A 15,354-nucleotide genomic window follows, 5' to 3' on the forward strand; every position below is an offset into this window, starting at 1 on the left:
AAAATCATTAAAAAAACAAACAACTACAATAGCAAAAAAACAACAGAACATCCAAGAACTGTAAAGTAATTTCAAAAAATGTTACATATCTGTAATTGGAGTACCAGAAAAATTTCTGCAATTAATAACATACACCAAGCTACATATCCAGGAAGCTCAGAGAACACAAAAGGGGATAAATGTAGGAAAGTCTACACCTATGCATACCATATTCAAACTACAGAAAACCCAAGACAGAGAAAATCTTGAAAGAAACCGCAAGATAAAAGCCTAAAGATGAACAAGGATAAGAATTCCAGCCTTGGTTTGGCTCAGTGGATAGAGTGTCCGCCTACAGACTGAAGGGTCCCAGGTTCGATTCCGGTCAAGGGCATGTACCTTGGTTGCGGGCACATCTCCATTAGGGGTGTGCAGGAAGCAGCTGATCTATGTTTCTCTCTCATTGATGTTTCTAACTCTCTATCCCTCTCCCTTCCTCTCTGTAAAAAATCAATAAAATATATTTTTTAAAAATTCCATCAGCTTCTTTCTCTTCAGACACTCAAGCAAAAAGGGAGTGAAGTAAACTATTTAAAACATTGAAAGAAAAATAACTACAAACTTAGAATTCTATTTCCAGCGAAATTAGTCTTTAAAAGTGAAAGAGAAATAAACATTTTTTTCTCAAAAACAAGAACTCATTGCCAGACCTGCCATGAAAGAAATATTAATAGAAGGTCTTCAAGGATCTTGCCCACCTTTTTATTTTGAGTGCTTTTGTCTTTGCTGATGGATATATAAAGACTTAAAGAAACTTTACCAAATTTTGCCGAAACCGGTTTGGCTCAGTGGATAGAGCGTCGGCCTGCGGACTGAAAGGTCCCAGGTTCGATTCCGGTCAAGGGCATGTACCTGGGTTGCGGGCACATCCCCAGTAGGAGATGTGCAGGAGGCAGCTGATCGATGTTCCTCTCTCATCGATGTTTCTAACTCTCTATCTCTCTCCCTTCCTCTCTGTAGAAAATCAATAAAATATATTAAAAAAAAAAAAAAAGAAACTTTACCAAATTTAAACCAAAGTATTTACTAACAAAATAAAATTCTAACTATTTTTCTGGGCAAAAAAACAATTAATGTGGGATATTACTGATTAAAAAGAAGTAGAAATCTTTGATTGTGGGGAAAAAATCATGTAATAGCTATTAACAGTCATTCAGAATTTTTCATATCATAGAGCTCACTGAAAAGCTAATAAAAGATACAATCCCTTTAGCCATAACAATTCCATCACAAAGATCTGTTCAAAAAATTTTAAATATATTTTTACTGATTTGAGAGAGAGGTAGGGAGAGGTAGAGAAACATCAATGATGAGAGAGAATCATGGATCTGCTGCCTCCTGAACACCCCACACTGGGGATCGAGCCCACAACCTGGGCATTTATCCTGACCAAAATCGAACCATGACCTCCTGGGTCATAGGTAAATGCTCAACCACTGAGCCATGCTGGCTGGACCAAAATTTTATGTTTAAAACTGACAGGCTTCTGACATGTTTTCTCCATATCATTTCTGAGGACTAACATATCCCCAATAATTGGTGTTCTCCTTATGAGCTTTTGACCAACAGCATTCATTTATTTGTAAAATGTGACTCTTAATCTTACTTATTTCTAAAGATAAGCATTCTAAACTGAAAAAACAGCTCTCTTATTATTAAGGCCAAATTACACTTTCAAGTAACAATCCAAATGCCATTCAAAGGCCTCAAATTCTCTCACACAAGTAGGCCAAGTGCCCAAAGCCACATTTTATTTAGAAAACAGAATGAAATAAACTCCAGGCCTATTATATGTAATACACTAAATTGAGTATTTTTTCCATTAGAAAATATACTTGCTATTTAATTATAATAAATTATCATTAATTAAATATCTAATACAGAATCAAACAAGGATAAAAATGACTTCTCATTAACAAACCCTAAAATAGTACAATTCCTTATAATTTAAAGTTGTATAATACTTTAAAAATATTTTCATATATGCTCCTTAGATTCAAAACAAATCTATAAAGTTTACATTCTAAAACTAAAACTGCACTGTCCAGCTGGTAACCACCAGCACAGGTATTTACTGAGCACCTGAACTGTGAATAGTCCAAACCAAGATGTTTTATAAAATACACACCAGATTTCAAAACCAGGGGAAAAAAGTACACTATCTCATTAATAACATATTACATATATTTTGAAGTAATGTATTAATTTCAACTATTCCTTTTGGTTTAACATAGCTACTAGCAAATTTATTGGTATGTAATTTACCAATTCAATACACTTCAGAGAACATATGTACACTTGCTTTGCAGCACCCAATGAAGATAGTATAATTTTACAGTTCAACCAACACTGTTCAAGTTATTAGACAAACTTTTTAAAAATATATTTTATTGATTTTTTACAGAGGAAGGGAAAGGGATAAAGAGTCAGAAACATCGATGAGAGACAAATATCGATCAGCTGCCTCCTGCACATCCCCTTACTGGGGATGTGCCCACAACTGAGGTACATGCCCTTGACCAGAATCAAACCGTGGACCCTTCGGTCAGCAGGCCGACACCCTATCCACTGAGCCAAACTGGTTAGGGCATTAGACAAACATATTTAAGCAAATTAATTCTTAATGCCTAAATTTGTTTAACACGATAAAAGTCATATAGAAATATCTCATGTATAAAATCAGCAATTTTCACTTTATTTACTAGAAGTATGTAACATCAATGTAACATACTAGTACATGGAGTAGGCAATCAGCAGATCCAACTGACAAGATGCTTAATATCCCAGATCATTGATTTTCTACCAAAGGGACTTACTAGTAAGAGCCACAATGAGTCAGACAGAAAGGATTAAAGAGTTTCTTTTTAAAATGATAGACTTCATCCACCAACTTGAAACAGGAACTCCACTTAGGCAGCATTCTGTTAATCTGGTTTAGATGGACATATTTCAATATATTTAAATTTTGTATTGTTTATTAGATTGACCCCCTCTCCCCAACTATTCCAAATTAAAGTACTATTGAACTTAGTGAAATATATTTTATTGAACCAATAAATGTCAGAATATACGTAGTGAACACATAGTAGCCTCCAAATTTTGTTACTTATTAAGGGTGTTAACAAATTTTTTAAATAGAATGAAAAAAGTGATGTAGTTTCTGGCATCAATGAATTCAGGACAAATAATGACCAACAGCATTCATTTATTTGTAAAATGTGACCCAATAGTACAATTCCTTATAATTTAAAGTTGTATAATACTTTAAAAATATTTTCATATATGCTCCTTAGATTCACAACAAATCTATAAAGTTTACATTCTAAAACTAAAACTTTGTTTGGTCAACTTTCTATTGGTCATTCTATTTAAAAAACAAATTTTTTAAATAGAATGAAAAAAGTGATGTAGTTTCTGGCATCAATGAATTCAGGACAAATAAGGTCATTACATATGAAAGGAAGAGAATAACAAGAGTTTTTATTTTAGCCTGGTTGGCATGGCTCAGTGGTTGAACGTTGACCTATGGACCAGGGGGTCACGGATTCCCAATTCCTGGTCGCAGGGGTCCTCAAACTTTTTAAACAGGGGGCCAGTTCACTGTCCCTCAGACCATTGGAGGGCCGGACTATAGTTTAAAGAAAAACTATGAACAAATTCCTATGCACACTGAACATATCTTATTTTGAAGTAAAAAAACAAAATGGGAACAAATACAATATTTGTATTTGTATGTGGCCCGAAGGCTGTAGTTTGAGGACCCCTGCTGGTCAGGGTACATGCCTGGTTGCAGGGCTCGATCCCCAGTGTGGAGCATGCAGGAGGCAGTCTATCAATGATTCTCTCTCATCATTGATGTTTCTATGTCTCTCTCCCTCTCCTTTCCTCTGAAACAAAAAGAATATATATTTTTTTTAAAAAGTTTTTATTTTAGCTTTAAATTATGAGCTTCTAAACTATAAATTCAACTGGGTTTTGGTCCCTTTCTTTCCAGCTCTGGCCCCAGATACTACGTCATTGCGATATTAATGCCCAAAAAAACTAGATTGCCATTTATGAACTCCTTTTTAAAAAAATACATATTTATTTTATATTATTATTTTTTTTTTTTAACCCTCACCTGAGGGTATTTTTCCATTGATTTTTAGGGAGAGTGGAAGAGAGAAAGACGGAGAGAAATATCAATGTGAGAGAAACACATCAATTGGTTGACTCCTGCACGCACCCCAACCAGGGCCGGGCTGGGGAGAAGCCTGCAACCAAGGTACGTACCCTTGACCGGAATCGAACCCAGGACCCTTCAGTACACAGGCCGACACTCTATCCACTGAGCCAAACTGACTAGGGCTATGAACTCTTTTTTTTTTTTAATATATTTTATTGATTTTTTACAGAGAGGAAGAGAGAGAGATAGATAGTTAGAAACATCGATGGGAGAGAAACATCGACCAGCTGCCTCCTGCACATCTCCCACGGGGGATGTGCCCGCAACCCAGGTACATGCCCTTGACCGGAATCAAACCCGGGACCTTTCAGTCCGCAGGCCGACGCTCTATCCACTGAGCCAAACGGGTTTTGGCGATGAACTCCTTTTTAAGGAGGAAGTGATGGTGGTGAAGAACGATATTCACATGCTTAAATACTCCCAGCTTGCAGACAACAATGTGCCTAATCTTCATGTCATGAAGGTCATGCAGTCTCTCAAATCACAAAGTTTGCCTGGAGACATTATTACTGCTACCTTACCAATTAGGGCATCCAGTATCTCCCCGGTTGTCTCCACCTGCCCCCTGAAATTCTGCCTGCCACTTTGCCTCTAGCTGGCCTAAGACTGACAGGCCAAGACCCAAAGATCTGGAGGGCATGCAACCTGCATAAGTCACAGGAGAGGAAGCCAAAAGAGACACCTACAGACTATAGAAGGAGTGCTGTGCCTGCTGGTGCTAATAAGGAAGCTGTGGCTGGTGCTGGGTTAGCAACCAAATTCCAGGATTTCGTTGTGGACGTCGTCAATCACCTCAGTAAAGTTGGAGGGATTATTTTGTGCTGAATATTTAAAAATTTAAAAAAATAAAATTTAAAAATAAATAAGTTCGACTGAATTTTATAGAATACCAGAGGCCCAGTGTATGGATTCATGCACCGTGGGGTCCCTCAACCTGGCCTATGGAAATCGGGCCTGAACCAGCTCTCTGACATCCCCCAAGGGGTCCCAGATTGCAAGAGGGCACAGAAGGGCTCAGGGGCGTGTCTGGCCCGTCTCGCCCAGTCCCAATCAGCCGGACCCCAACAGCAAGCTAACCTACCAGTGAGAGCGTCTGCCCTCTGGTGGTCAGTGCCCGTCATAGCGACTGGTCGAACGAACGGTCGGACACTTAGCATATTAGGCTTTTATTATATAAGAAATTCAGGAAATTTTCATGGCAAAGGTTTTACATTTCCATTTGATATTCATTCTGAAAATTCTGAACTGTCAACAGACCTATTTTCATTATTTAAGGTAATTTTCTTAAATTGCTTCAGAAAGTGTGCTTGATAAGAATGGTCTAATTAGTAGATAAGTAAAATGGAATCTTCATCTTAAATAGTGCGTACACATGCACAAGAGCACAAACACACATACACACTCCAATATAGCAAGAGAAAATACTCATCAGAGTACAACCCACTGGAGCAGAGCAGGAATTTTAATGGAAATCTAATATAAAAACTTTGATATCAGCAAAACACAGTTCTCAATAAATTAAGTTACAAAATACAGAAAGATTATACATTTGAAAGACCAACTTTAAATGTTTCCTAAAAACATTATGAATACGTAGTCTTAATTTCACAAATATATAAACTTCTAAACTTATAATCCAAAACAAATAATTTGGCACTTGAGTATTATAATGATCATGATAAGTAAATACTCTAGGAATGACACTGTTATAATTAATAAAATCAGTCTAGATGTTGGGTAAATTTTTGCTTCCGTTCTGGGGCACTGATGGATACTAAGAAAATTAAGACAGTTTGAATAGTTAAGTACAAGGATCTTAAAGACATCATCAGTTCAACTGAAAGTATGCTTTACTCTAAGGACTCAGTGACAGGAGTAGAAAATGTATATATATACTGGCTATGCCAAGTACTCACTATGTGCCTGGTCAAACTAAAGAGAGATGAACAAATCTTACTTATCTTCCAATGTAGGAATCTATATCCTCATCTTCTTTAAATTACTCCTAGTACATTTTAACATACCTCTTGGCATATGTTCTTTTAATGTACTATATATTTCCTCTCTTGTTTGGATTTCTAATGATTCACCTGTTAAGTTTTATTCCTATCTCAACACTGTAAACTATCCCCACACATTCATGACACTCATCAACAAATGGAGGGAAGGAGAGGCAAGAGCATTTATACCAGTTTTCAGGGGTCGTGGAATTTTTTTTTAATCTAGATGATTCTAATAATATACCCAACCCCCAATACTTCTGTAAACCATTTGATGCACCAAAAACTTAAATTGGCCCTAATTCCCTTAATGTCTAGCATGGCATTAATCACATTGCTCATAATAACACAAATTCTTCATTAATCTCTCATCTAACGCTCCTTTCCTTAATGATGTGATAGAAACTTTCTCTTAATGTTGGTGGTAACTGTTTGTTACTGTTACTATGCTTACTAGTAAAGTATTTTTCTACTAGAAACTCGTAGTGGTTAGATGCCACACAGTCTCTTGCAATTACCTGAACACTGAACCATCAAAAAAGAACCTGAACTAAGTGGCACTAAAATAGACACTGAAATTTAGGATCCCATCTTAGTCATCTGTCTTATAAATTAGTTGAGAAACAGAATGGGATCATGATGGTACTTTTAACAAAGTATAAAAAATTTGAAAGATTATGAGATGCAAGTCTACTTGGAGGCATTGGGAAGGACTGACATAGCACAAGTAGGTTTTAGGAAAGAATGAATCCATAACACTGCCATATCTGACACTAGAGCAACATCTTAGGCTAAATATAAATTTAGAATAATGACTTTTTTAAAAGGAGAGTTTCTTCTTAGAGTAATAGCTTCTTTAAATACAAACAACTAGTAAATATGTTTTTGGCTGAATGAAAACGGTGAGAGAGTGGAACATCCAGGTACCCGAGCCCTTCAGAAACTAAAACAAAATCCAAAACAAAACAGAAGTAATGTCAATTTACTCCAAAGAAGGAAACATTTAGGAGCCCAGAGGAAAATGCCTACCTCACTTGGGCTAAAAGTCAAAATTATGACTGAAAAATGAAAGTATTACATATAGCATGGTCTAAGGTCAGAGAAGCCCTAGTAAGATGATGAAAGAGATTCTATCTGCTTAATAATGGTAATAAAGTACTCTATTAAGTTTGAACATCTAACATAAACCTAAAGAAAGCTGGATGAAATGATGTGGGAAAGAGCAAGGGAGGACTGAAAAGGACAAGCACAGACTACCAAAAAAAAAAAAAAAAAAACCCAACAAGAAGTTCTTTCCAATACCCGTTCAACACCACTTCAGTGAAATCAAGGGACCAACAATTAGTACTTTCAAGTTTCTTATACTTCCTTGCTTGTTTATTATGTTGGCAGTTATGAATACTTGACACTATTAAAAATTGTGTGCTTATTTCTGAAACTGAAGGGTATGCTGAAACTTTGTAATCTGCTTTGCACTGGGTCTGAAAGGAGTTGACTCATGAGAAAAGAGATAGCAGCAAAGAAAAAGCAGGCATTAAATCCCTAGGACCAAATGAACAAAGGGAATGCTAAATTGTGACCAGGGAATATCCTCAAACATTGATATAAAAGATGATCTCATTTCATTCCACTTATCTAGGACCATTTATATCATGTTTATAGATCCAACTACTAATATAGACAACTAATGTGGTACCAAGACAAAAAATACAGGAGTCCAACATCCTGTCAGTTTTACTGCTTGGCTCATCTACACTAATAAAAGAGAAACATGGTAATTGGCGTACGACCGCTACCCTTCCCATTGGCTAATCAGCGTATCCTTATGCAAATTAACTGTCAGCCAAGATGGCAGTCGGCAGCCATGCACTGAAGCGAGCAGGGAGGCTTGCTTCCTCCAGGGACTGCAGACTCCAACGTTCCCCGCCTCACTTGCTGGACTCTCAACTGCAACTCTGAGCAACTATTACTATGTTGCAAATAAGAAGCTAAACAAAACTGGCTTTCAGTCAGCCCCGGACCGCAACATTGTATCGATGTTTTCAGCAGGGAGGCCTCAGAGCTAAAGCTGGCCCAGAATAAAAAAAAAAAAAAAAGAAAACAAGGAGCGGTTGGGAGCTTTTAGTCAACTGCCAGCGGGAAAACAGCCCTCAGCCCCTCAGCCAGCCTGGCCAGGCACCCCAGTGGGGACCCTCACCCTGATCCAGGACACCCTTCAGGGCAAACCAGCCGGCCCCCACCCGTGCACCAGGCCTCTATCCTATATAGTAAAAGGGTAATATGCCTCCCGGCACCGGGATCAGCGGAGCAGCGAGGCTCCCGGCACCGGGATCAGCATGACAGGGGGCAGCGCCCAAACCCCCTGATCAGCCCTGCTCTGTGCCTGATAGGGGGGAGCTCCCCAATCCCCCGATTGCCCTGTGGCTCTGTGTGTGACAGGGTGCAGCGCCCAAACCTCCTGATCGGCCCTGCTGTGTGTGTGACAGGGTAGAGCCATAACCTCCCCATTGGCCCTGCCCTGAGTGTGACAGGGTGCAGTGCCCCAACCCCCTGATCTGCCCTGCTCTGTGTGTGACAGGAGGCGGTGCCCCAGCTCCCCTATCGGCCCTACTCTGTGAGTGACAGGGGGGAGCTCCTCAACCCCCTGATGGGCCCTGCTCTGTGAGTGACAGGGGGCAGCGCCCCAACCTCCCTGATGGAACCTGCTCTGTTAGTGACAGGGGGCAGCGCCCCAACCCCCTGATCGGCCCTGCTCTGTGAGTGACAGGGAGCAGCGCCCCAACCCCCTGATTGGCCCTGCTCTGTGAGTGACAGGGGGCAGCACCCCAACCCTCTGATCGGCCCTGCTCTGTGCGTGACAGGGGGTGGCGCCGCAACCTCCCCATCGACCCTGCCTTGAGTGTAACAGGGGGCGGTGCCCCAACCCCCCAATCAGTCTACCCTGAAAGTGACTGAGGGTGGCATTGCAACCTCCCGATCCACCCTGCTCTGTGCATGACGGGGCGGCGCCCCAACTCCCCAATCGGCCCTGCTCTGAGCCTGACCAGGGGCTGCACTTAGGGATTGGGCCTGCCCTCTGCCACCCGGGAGCAGGCCTAAGCCAGCAGGTCATTATCTCCCGAGGGGTCCCAGACTGCAAGAGGGCACAGGCCGAGCTGTGGGACCCCCGCCCCCCCCCCCCCCCCCCGCGGAGTGCACAAATTTTTGTGCACCGGGCCTCTAGTCCTTTATAATAAAAGCCTAATATGCTAAGTATCCGGTTGGCCAGTCAACCAATCAAAGCATAATATGCTAATGATATGCTAAGGCCGCTCAACCGCTCGCTATGACGTGCACTGACCACCAGGGGGCAGACAGTCGACCGGTCGACTAGTCGCTATGACATTCACTGACCACCAGGGGGCAGACTTTCTGGTTGGTAGGTTAGCTTGCTGCTGGGGTCTGGCTGATTGGGACTGAGTGAGACAGGCCGGACATGCCCTGGAGCCCTTCCACGGTCGCTCCCTGGTTGGCCAACCTCCTGCATCCATCTCTGGCCCCACTCGTGCACCAGTGGAGTTCCTCAGTCTGGCCTGCGCCCTCTCACAATCCTGGACCTCTTGGGGGATGTTGGAGACCAGGTTTCAGCCCAATCCCGAAGGCCAGGCCGAGGGACCCCACTGGTGCACAAATTGGTGAATCGGGCCTCTAGTATTAAATAATTCCAGCTCATCCTGGAAACAAATATCTCTACCTTGTATCTTTCACAAGAAACCTGGACTCTCTCTGGTTTCGCTTCCCTATGGCTAGATCTTCAAGGCCTACATACTATCAAACCCCACATCCTTCCCTTTCCCCCAAGATGCCAATCTGAACTGCTACCAACAACCATCCCACTCCCACACCAAGCTGCCTTACTCCATCTATCTGTCTACACACTACCTTTTGCTACACATATCCCTCACGCTGACAAGCTGACTGTAGATATGGACGAACCTCCATCCAGACTTCCCAGACCAGTTTTCTCCCCCACCTAAAAAGACAAGTTCTATTTGAGGTCAATCTGCCTAGCAGTAGTGGATATCAAACTCTACAACTAAGCAAGTCATAGCTCCATCATCATGATTACCCAATTTACCTAACTTTCAGTCATATATTAGGTTTTAGTCACCCTTTCTTTTCAGAACACAAACTAAAACTTTCAGATCTCTCACAACTTGCTTTACCAGTTTACCTAGGAAGCAGATTTGCAGTTCTGTCCTATTTTCACCCAAATCAAGAATCATTACAGCTCTTTCCTTGCCTACCTTCAGGCCCTTAACAAAACACCATTTCTTTATATACATTAGAAAATTAAACAGTTATCACACTTAAAATACACTTAATAGGGGAGACTAAGGAGGGGAGAAAAAAATAACAAATTTGAATTATGTAGCAATAAAAATTTGGAGGCATTTTTTAAAAAACAACAACAGATCTGTATTATCTTTTTTTTAATTTTTTGAGAACACTGGCATTATTATTTAAATATGTTTTTATTAATATTAGAGAGGGGAAGGGAAAAAGAGAGAGAATTCCATGAGCAAAACGTCAATCGGCTGCTTCCTGGACGCATGCATCTTGGTGCATGGGATGACGCTCAACCAGCTGAGCCACATGTACTAGGGCTTGTACGTACTTTTGATTGGCAATATGGAATGCACCAAAAGCATTTCATATTCTATAATTTTTTATATTAAATGCTTTAAAATTCAAAACAAAGAAATTAAAGATTTTTTCATTTTGTGACAAAACCAAATAAAACACCATGTAAATATTTTAACCTGTCATCTGAAAGCATAAGAAATAAAGACTGCTGCCTTGGTAGGCATGTTCAATGGTTAGAGCATCAGCCTGCACACCCAAGGGTTCGCTTTCCCATCAAGGGCATGTACCTGGGTTACAGGTCCTATCCCGCCCCAGTCGGGGTGTGTAGGAGGCGCATGTGGAAGGCAGCCAATGGACATATCTCTGTCACATCAATGTTTCTCTCTCTCCCTCCCTTCTCTCGCTTTTCCCCCTCCCCCTCCCTTCCACTCTTTTTAGAATTAATGTAAAAAATATCCTAACTCCTGAGGAATAAAAAAAGAAAGACTGCTGATAACCAAGCAAATGAGATTTCTATTATAAGAGGAAACTCCCTTTAAATTATTTTAATAATTTTAATATGATTACTACAGGACCAATAAATTTAAAGTATACATAGATATGGAAATATCTGACAAATACCTTTCAAAAGTTAACTACAAATGCCCCAATAAATCTACCTTCGAGAAACACATTCTGGGTAGTCAAAGTGAAAGTACAAGTACGCAACAATCACACTTTACCAAGATAATTTGGCAACTCATCTAACCAGAACACAATGAGAAAGTCACTAAGAAAAGACCTCTGGACAGTCAAAACAGATACTCCAATACCCAAGTATTGATACTCACTTCCTTTTCACATACTACCTAAGGGTCTACTTTATTTTTCCTTTATACAGAACTACAAATACGAGCAGGATCTCCACACGTGTAGAAAACTTGAGAACAGAGTTGGGAAGGGGGACATTGATCTCAGTGGCAAGCACACCCAACAGCAAAGCAGAAAAATACTTAAATAACATCAAAATGCAAAGGAATCTGATCAACACTCCTATATACAATCCACAGGATAACTCCAGGCATGACAGACAGTACCTGACAGATCTGAAATGATGACCCTAAGTCATCAAGAAGATTAATTACATTCTGCATCTCCCACTCAAAAGACAGAAAAGAAGTACATATTTGACTTTAGTCTGATTTTCATTCAAAGCAATTACAGTGATGTTATAATGTGGTGCTTGAAGGAACAATCCTTCGATTACCCAATAAGCTCAAAACCAATCAATCAGAAAGGAATTCATCTGCAAGTTCCAAATACCAAAGGTTTTCCTGCTTCTGAGTATTAAGGGCACTGTGCGCATAAGTCACCTGGAAGTTAGCGGGAGGCGGGGGAACGTGAAAGTGGCGACAAGCCTCAGGAAACACAGAAGCGCGCGGCGAGTTGTCCAGAAACACTAAATGCTTAAAGCCTTTCCCACAAAACGGCGTGTGGGCAAGGAGGAGCCACATCAGCAGTATGCTGCATATGCCCTGCTCCTCACCCATTTGCTGGTTTCATACATTATTCATTTAGGCTAACAGCGTTTCCAACTCCGTTCAACTGCAAGCAGTGCTAGCACCCTCTTCATTGACTGTCCAAGACCAAAATCAAGGTGACGCTGACAGCACATGCTTGTGCCTTATGGCGACGCAAACTCAGGCTTCAAAAGGTGGCACGCTTTGATTTTTATTTTTTTAAGCAGCTCTCTTTCAAACTGCTTTTGATTTTTAAAGGGCCGAGGGAGATCGTGCCTCGCCCTACGCGGCACTCGGTTATCAGCAGAATTGTCACACGGCTCAGCCACCCTCCCTTTCACACCGGGCTGCACCCTCCCCCCTCCCCCGCTTTCCCTAACTTTTCCCAACAAAACTTTTTTAAAGCAAAACAGTAAATAACATAGAAGGCCTTGGACTTTTCCCTCCTCTAGCAAGGAAGTCTACATTCCCAAACAGGAAACTGCTTCTCCAAGGGTTGCACTCAGAAATCCTACCAAACCCCAAGCCGGTCCTCGGGGATTTAATATTTAAATGCCCCCAGACCCGCCTGGGTAGGAACGGAGTCGATTCGCGAGTTCCCACCCTGTCCTCGAGGCACCCCCGGCGGGTTTTTTACGGAGGGGACCGCCTTTCCTCACCCCAAATAAACTTCTTTAAAAGCCTCGAGGGAGATAAAGCAGTTGCAAGTGCTACTGTCAGGTTTTTCGATCACCCTTCCCCGCGGGGGGGAGAGAAAGGGGCCGGGGAGAGAGGGCAGCGGGAGCTGATTAAGCCGGTGGCGGGCGAGGAGGTGCGGCCGGGCGCCCCACTGCCCCCCTCGCCTTTCCCTGCGCACGAAGAGGCGGGGAGGGGGCGCGAGGCGCACCCGCGAGCCCTCCGGCTCCCCTCTCCCCGGGGAGAGCAAGGTGGCCGGCGGGGCGCAGGGGCGGAGGGAGGAGGGCTCGGGCTGGGCGCCCCCCGTCCCTTCCGCGCCAAGACCAAGCAGGGACGCCGCCCTCCCGAATGGGCCGGGCCGGCGGCCGGTGGGGAGCGCCCCCCATTTCTTACCCATGCTGGGGGCCCCCGCGGGGAGAAGCCCGGCGCCGCCGCTCCTCCTCCAGCTGCTCGCGCCGCCGCTCTGGCGGCCGGAGGCGGGCCCGGCGCCCCGCGCTTGCCCCTCCTGAGCTCAGGCGGGGCGAGGAGGTGCCTCCATCAGCCCGCGGCGCTCCCCGGACAGTCCCGTCGGCGCGGCCGGCGAGGGGGAGGCGGCGGCGGCTCCTGGCGCCTGGCCCGCCCCCGCCCGCCCACACAGCGGCTTTCCCACCCGGCGTGGCTCCCGCAGGGGGAGGGGACCGGCCGGCTCCTCTAGGCTGCTGGCTCCAACCCGCCGAGCCCAGGAGCCCGCCCGGCGCGCCTCCCCTTCTGTGAGCGCCGTTCAAAGCGAGCGCGACGCCGAAGACTGAGGTGGAGACGCGGACCGAGGCCGGGAAGGTGTCGGGAGCTGGGCCCGGGAGGAGGCAAATCTCGCGAGATTCCCTCGCACTCCCCGGCCCTCCCGCCCCGCCGGGTGCCGGCTCGCCAGCCCGCCCGCGGCCCGTGCCAGGTGCGGTGACGTCACGGCCGGAGGTCGCGCGCCGCCCGCGTCCAGGTGCGGCGGGCGGATGTCGGGGGCCGCCGGAGGGACTGCGGTTACCCCTCCGCGCTCGAGCCGGGACCCGCTGGGAGGGGGTTTGTTCGGTGGGGCGCCTCGGGTGAACACAGAGAGTTTGCTGGGAGGCAAAGGGCGCCTGGGTTGCCCCACTTTCCGCGGCGGCGACGCGGTGCTGCAGAGCATTTCTTCATGAAAAAACAACCACAACAAAAAACCGGAGTACAAAATAAATTATATTTTACAGGAATAAATTATTGGCTTCCTATAAGACAATTTTTAGACCCCTTTTCTCTTTCATAAGTATAATTTGTTACGTGATATTCACAATTTGAAGTATTGCCAGGTATGTTTTCTATCCTCAGCATGAAGAAGGGCAAAGGATTATTGTAATCAAATAGTGTTTCTTTTCTTTTTTAAAAAAATGAAACATTGGCTACAGTTACACCTTCGCTAAATCCCAGTGTGTGTGTGTGTTTGTTTGTTTTTGTGTTTATGAAAGATTCTTACTGATTTCAGAGAGAGGAAGGGAGAGGGGGAGAGAAACATCCACTGGCTGCCTCCTGCATGCCCCCAACAGGGAATCCAGCCCGCAACCCCGGCATGTGCCCTGACCAGAATCCAGCCACAACCTCTGACTAACCTGGTGCATGGGTCCACGATCAACCACCGAGCCACACAGGCTGGGCTCAAACAGTCGTTCTTAGAATTAGAAACGCTGAATAGAGGTTAAGGAAAACTAACAGGTGGGGGGAAAGTATAATTAATTCAGCCGGCTTTTTTCCTTTCTTGTTTAAGTATACCCAACCCCCAGACAGAAGTGTGTGACAGCAACATTTGTTGAATGCCAACTACTGTGCATAGTGCTTTTTAAAAAAAAAAAAAAAAAAAAAATGTCATTTAATTCTAACAATCATCCAATAGTAAAACTGCCTTGCCCTTTGAAACCAGACAGACCTAGGTTTCTGAAACTCAGCATAGCCATTTACTTTTTGTGGAATCTTGGATAAATTAATTAACCTCCCTGGACTTCAGTTTCTTGAGTCTTTTGAAAAAAAATCTTCACAATGCAAAGCACAGTGTCTGGCACAATGTAGCAGCCTTGTAAATATCCGTTCCCGCTGTCTCCTTTAGGCCTGCTTTTGTGAACTTTTAATTCCTTTATGACTTCTAAAATGTTGCATGTGGTATCTTTATAAAAAGAATTGCCAGTTATAATCAGAAGCCAGAAAGGAGAAAAGAAAATAATTTAATATGCACACCTAAACAAGATGTACATGTTAGTTGTGTTGTATTGAAACCACAGAATATATTGTG

General features: G+C 43.4%; 1 protein-coding gene across 1 annotated transcript in view; it reads right to left on the reverse strand.

The window, feature by feature from the left end:
* CD2AP (CD2 associated protein) overlaps nucleotides 1-13,769 on the reverse strand; it is a 116,382-nt gene extending 102,613 nt beyond the window's left edge. Inside the window, exon 1 of the mRNA XM_070418449.1 lies at nucleotides 13,458-13,769. Within this exon, the coding sequence (XP_070274550.1) occupies nucleotides 13,458-13,461 (4 nt within the window). The 5' untranslated portion in view covers nucleotides 13,462-13,769. The remainder of the gene's footprint in view (nucleotides 1-13,457) is intronic.
* Nucleotides 13,770-15,354: the final 1,585 nt, after the last annotated feature.

Source organism: Myotis yumanensis, unplaced genomic scaffold (genome assembly GCF_028538775.1).
Source record: "Myotis yumanensis isolate MYYU_CA2020_CCGP unplaced genomic scaffold, mMyoYum1.0.hap1 SCAF_6, whole genome shotgun sequence".
Classification (NCBI taxonomy): Eukaryota; Metazoa; Chordata; class Mammalia; order Chiroptera; family Vespertilionidae; genus Myotis; species Myotis yumanensis.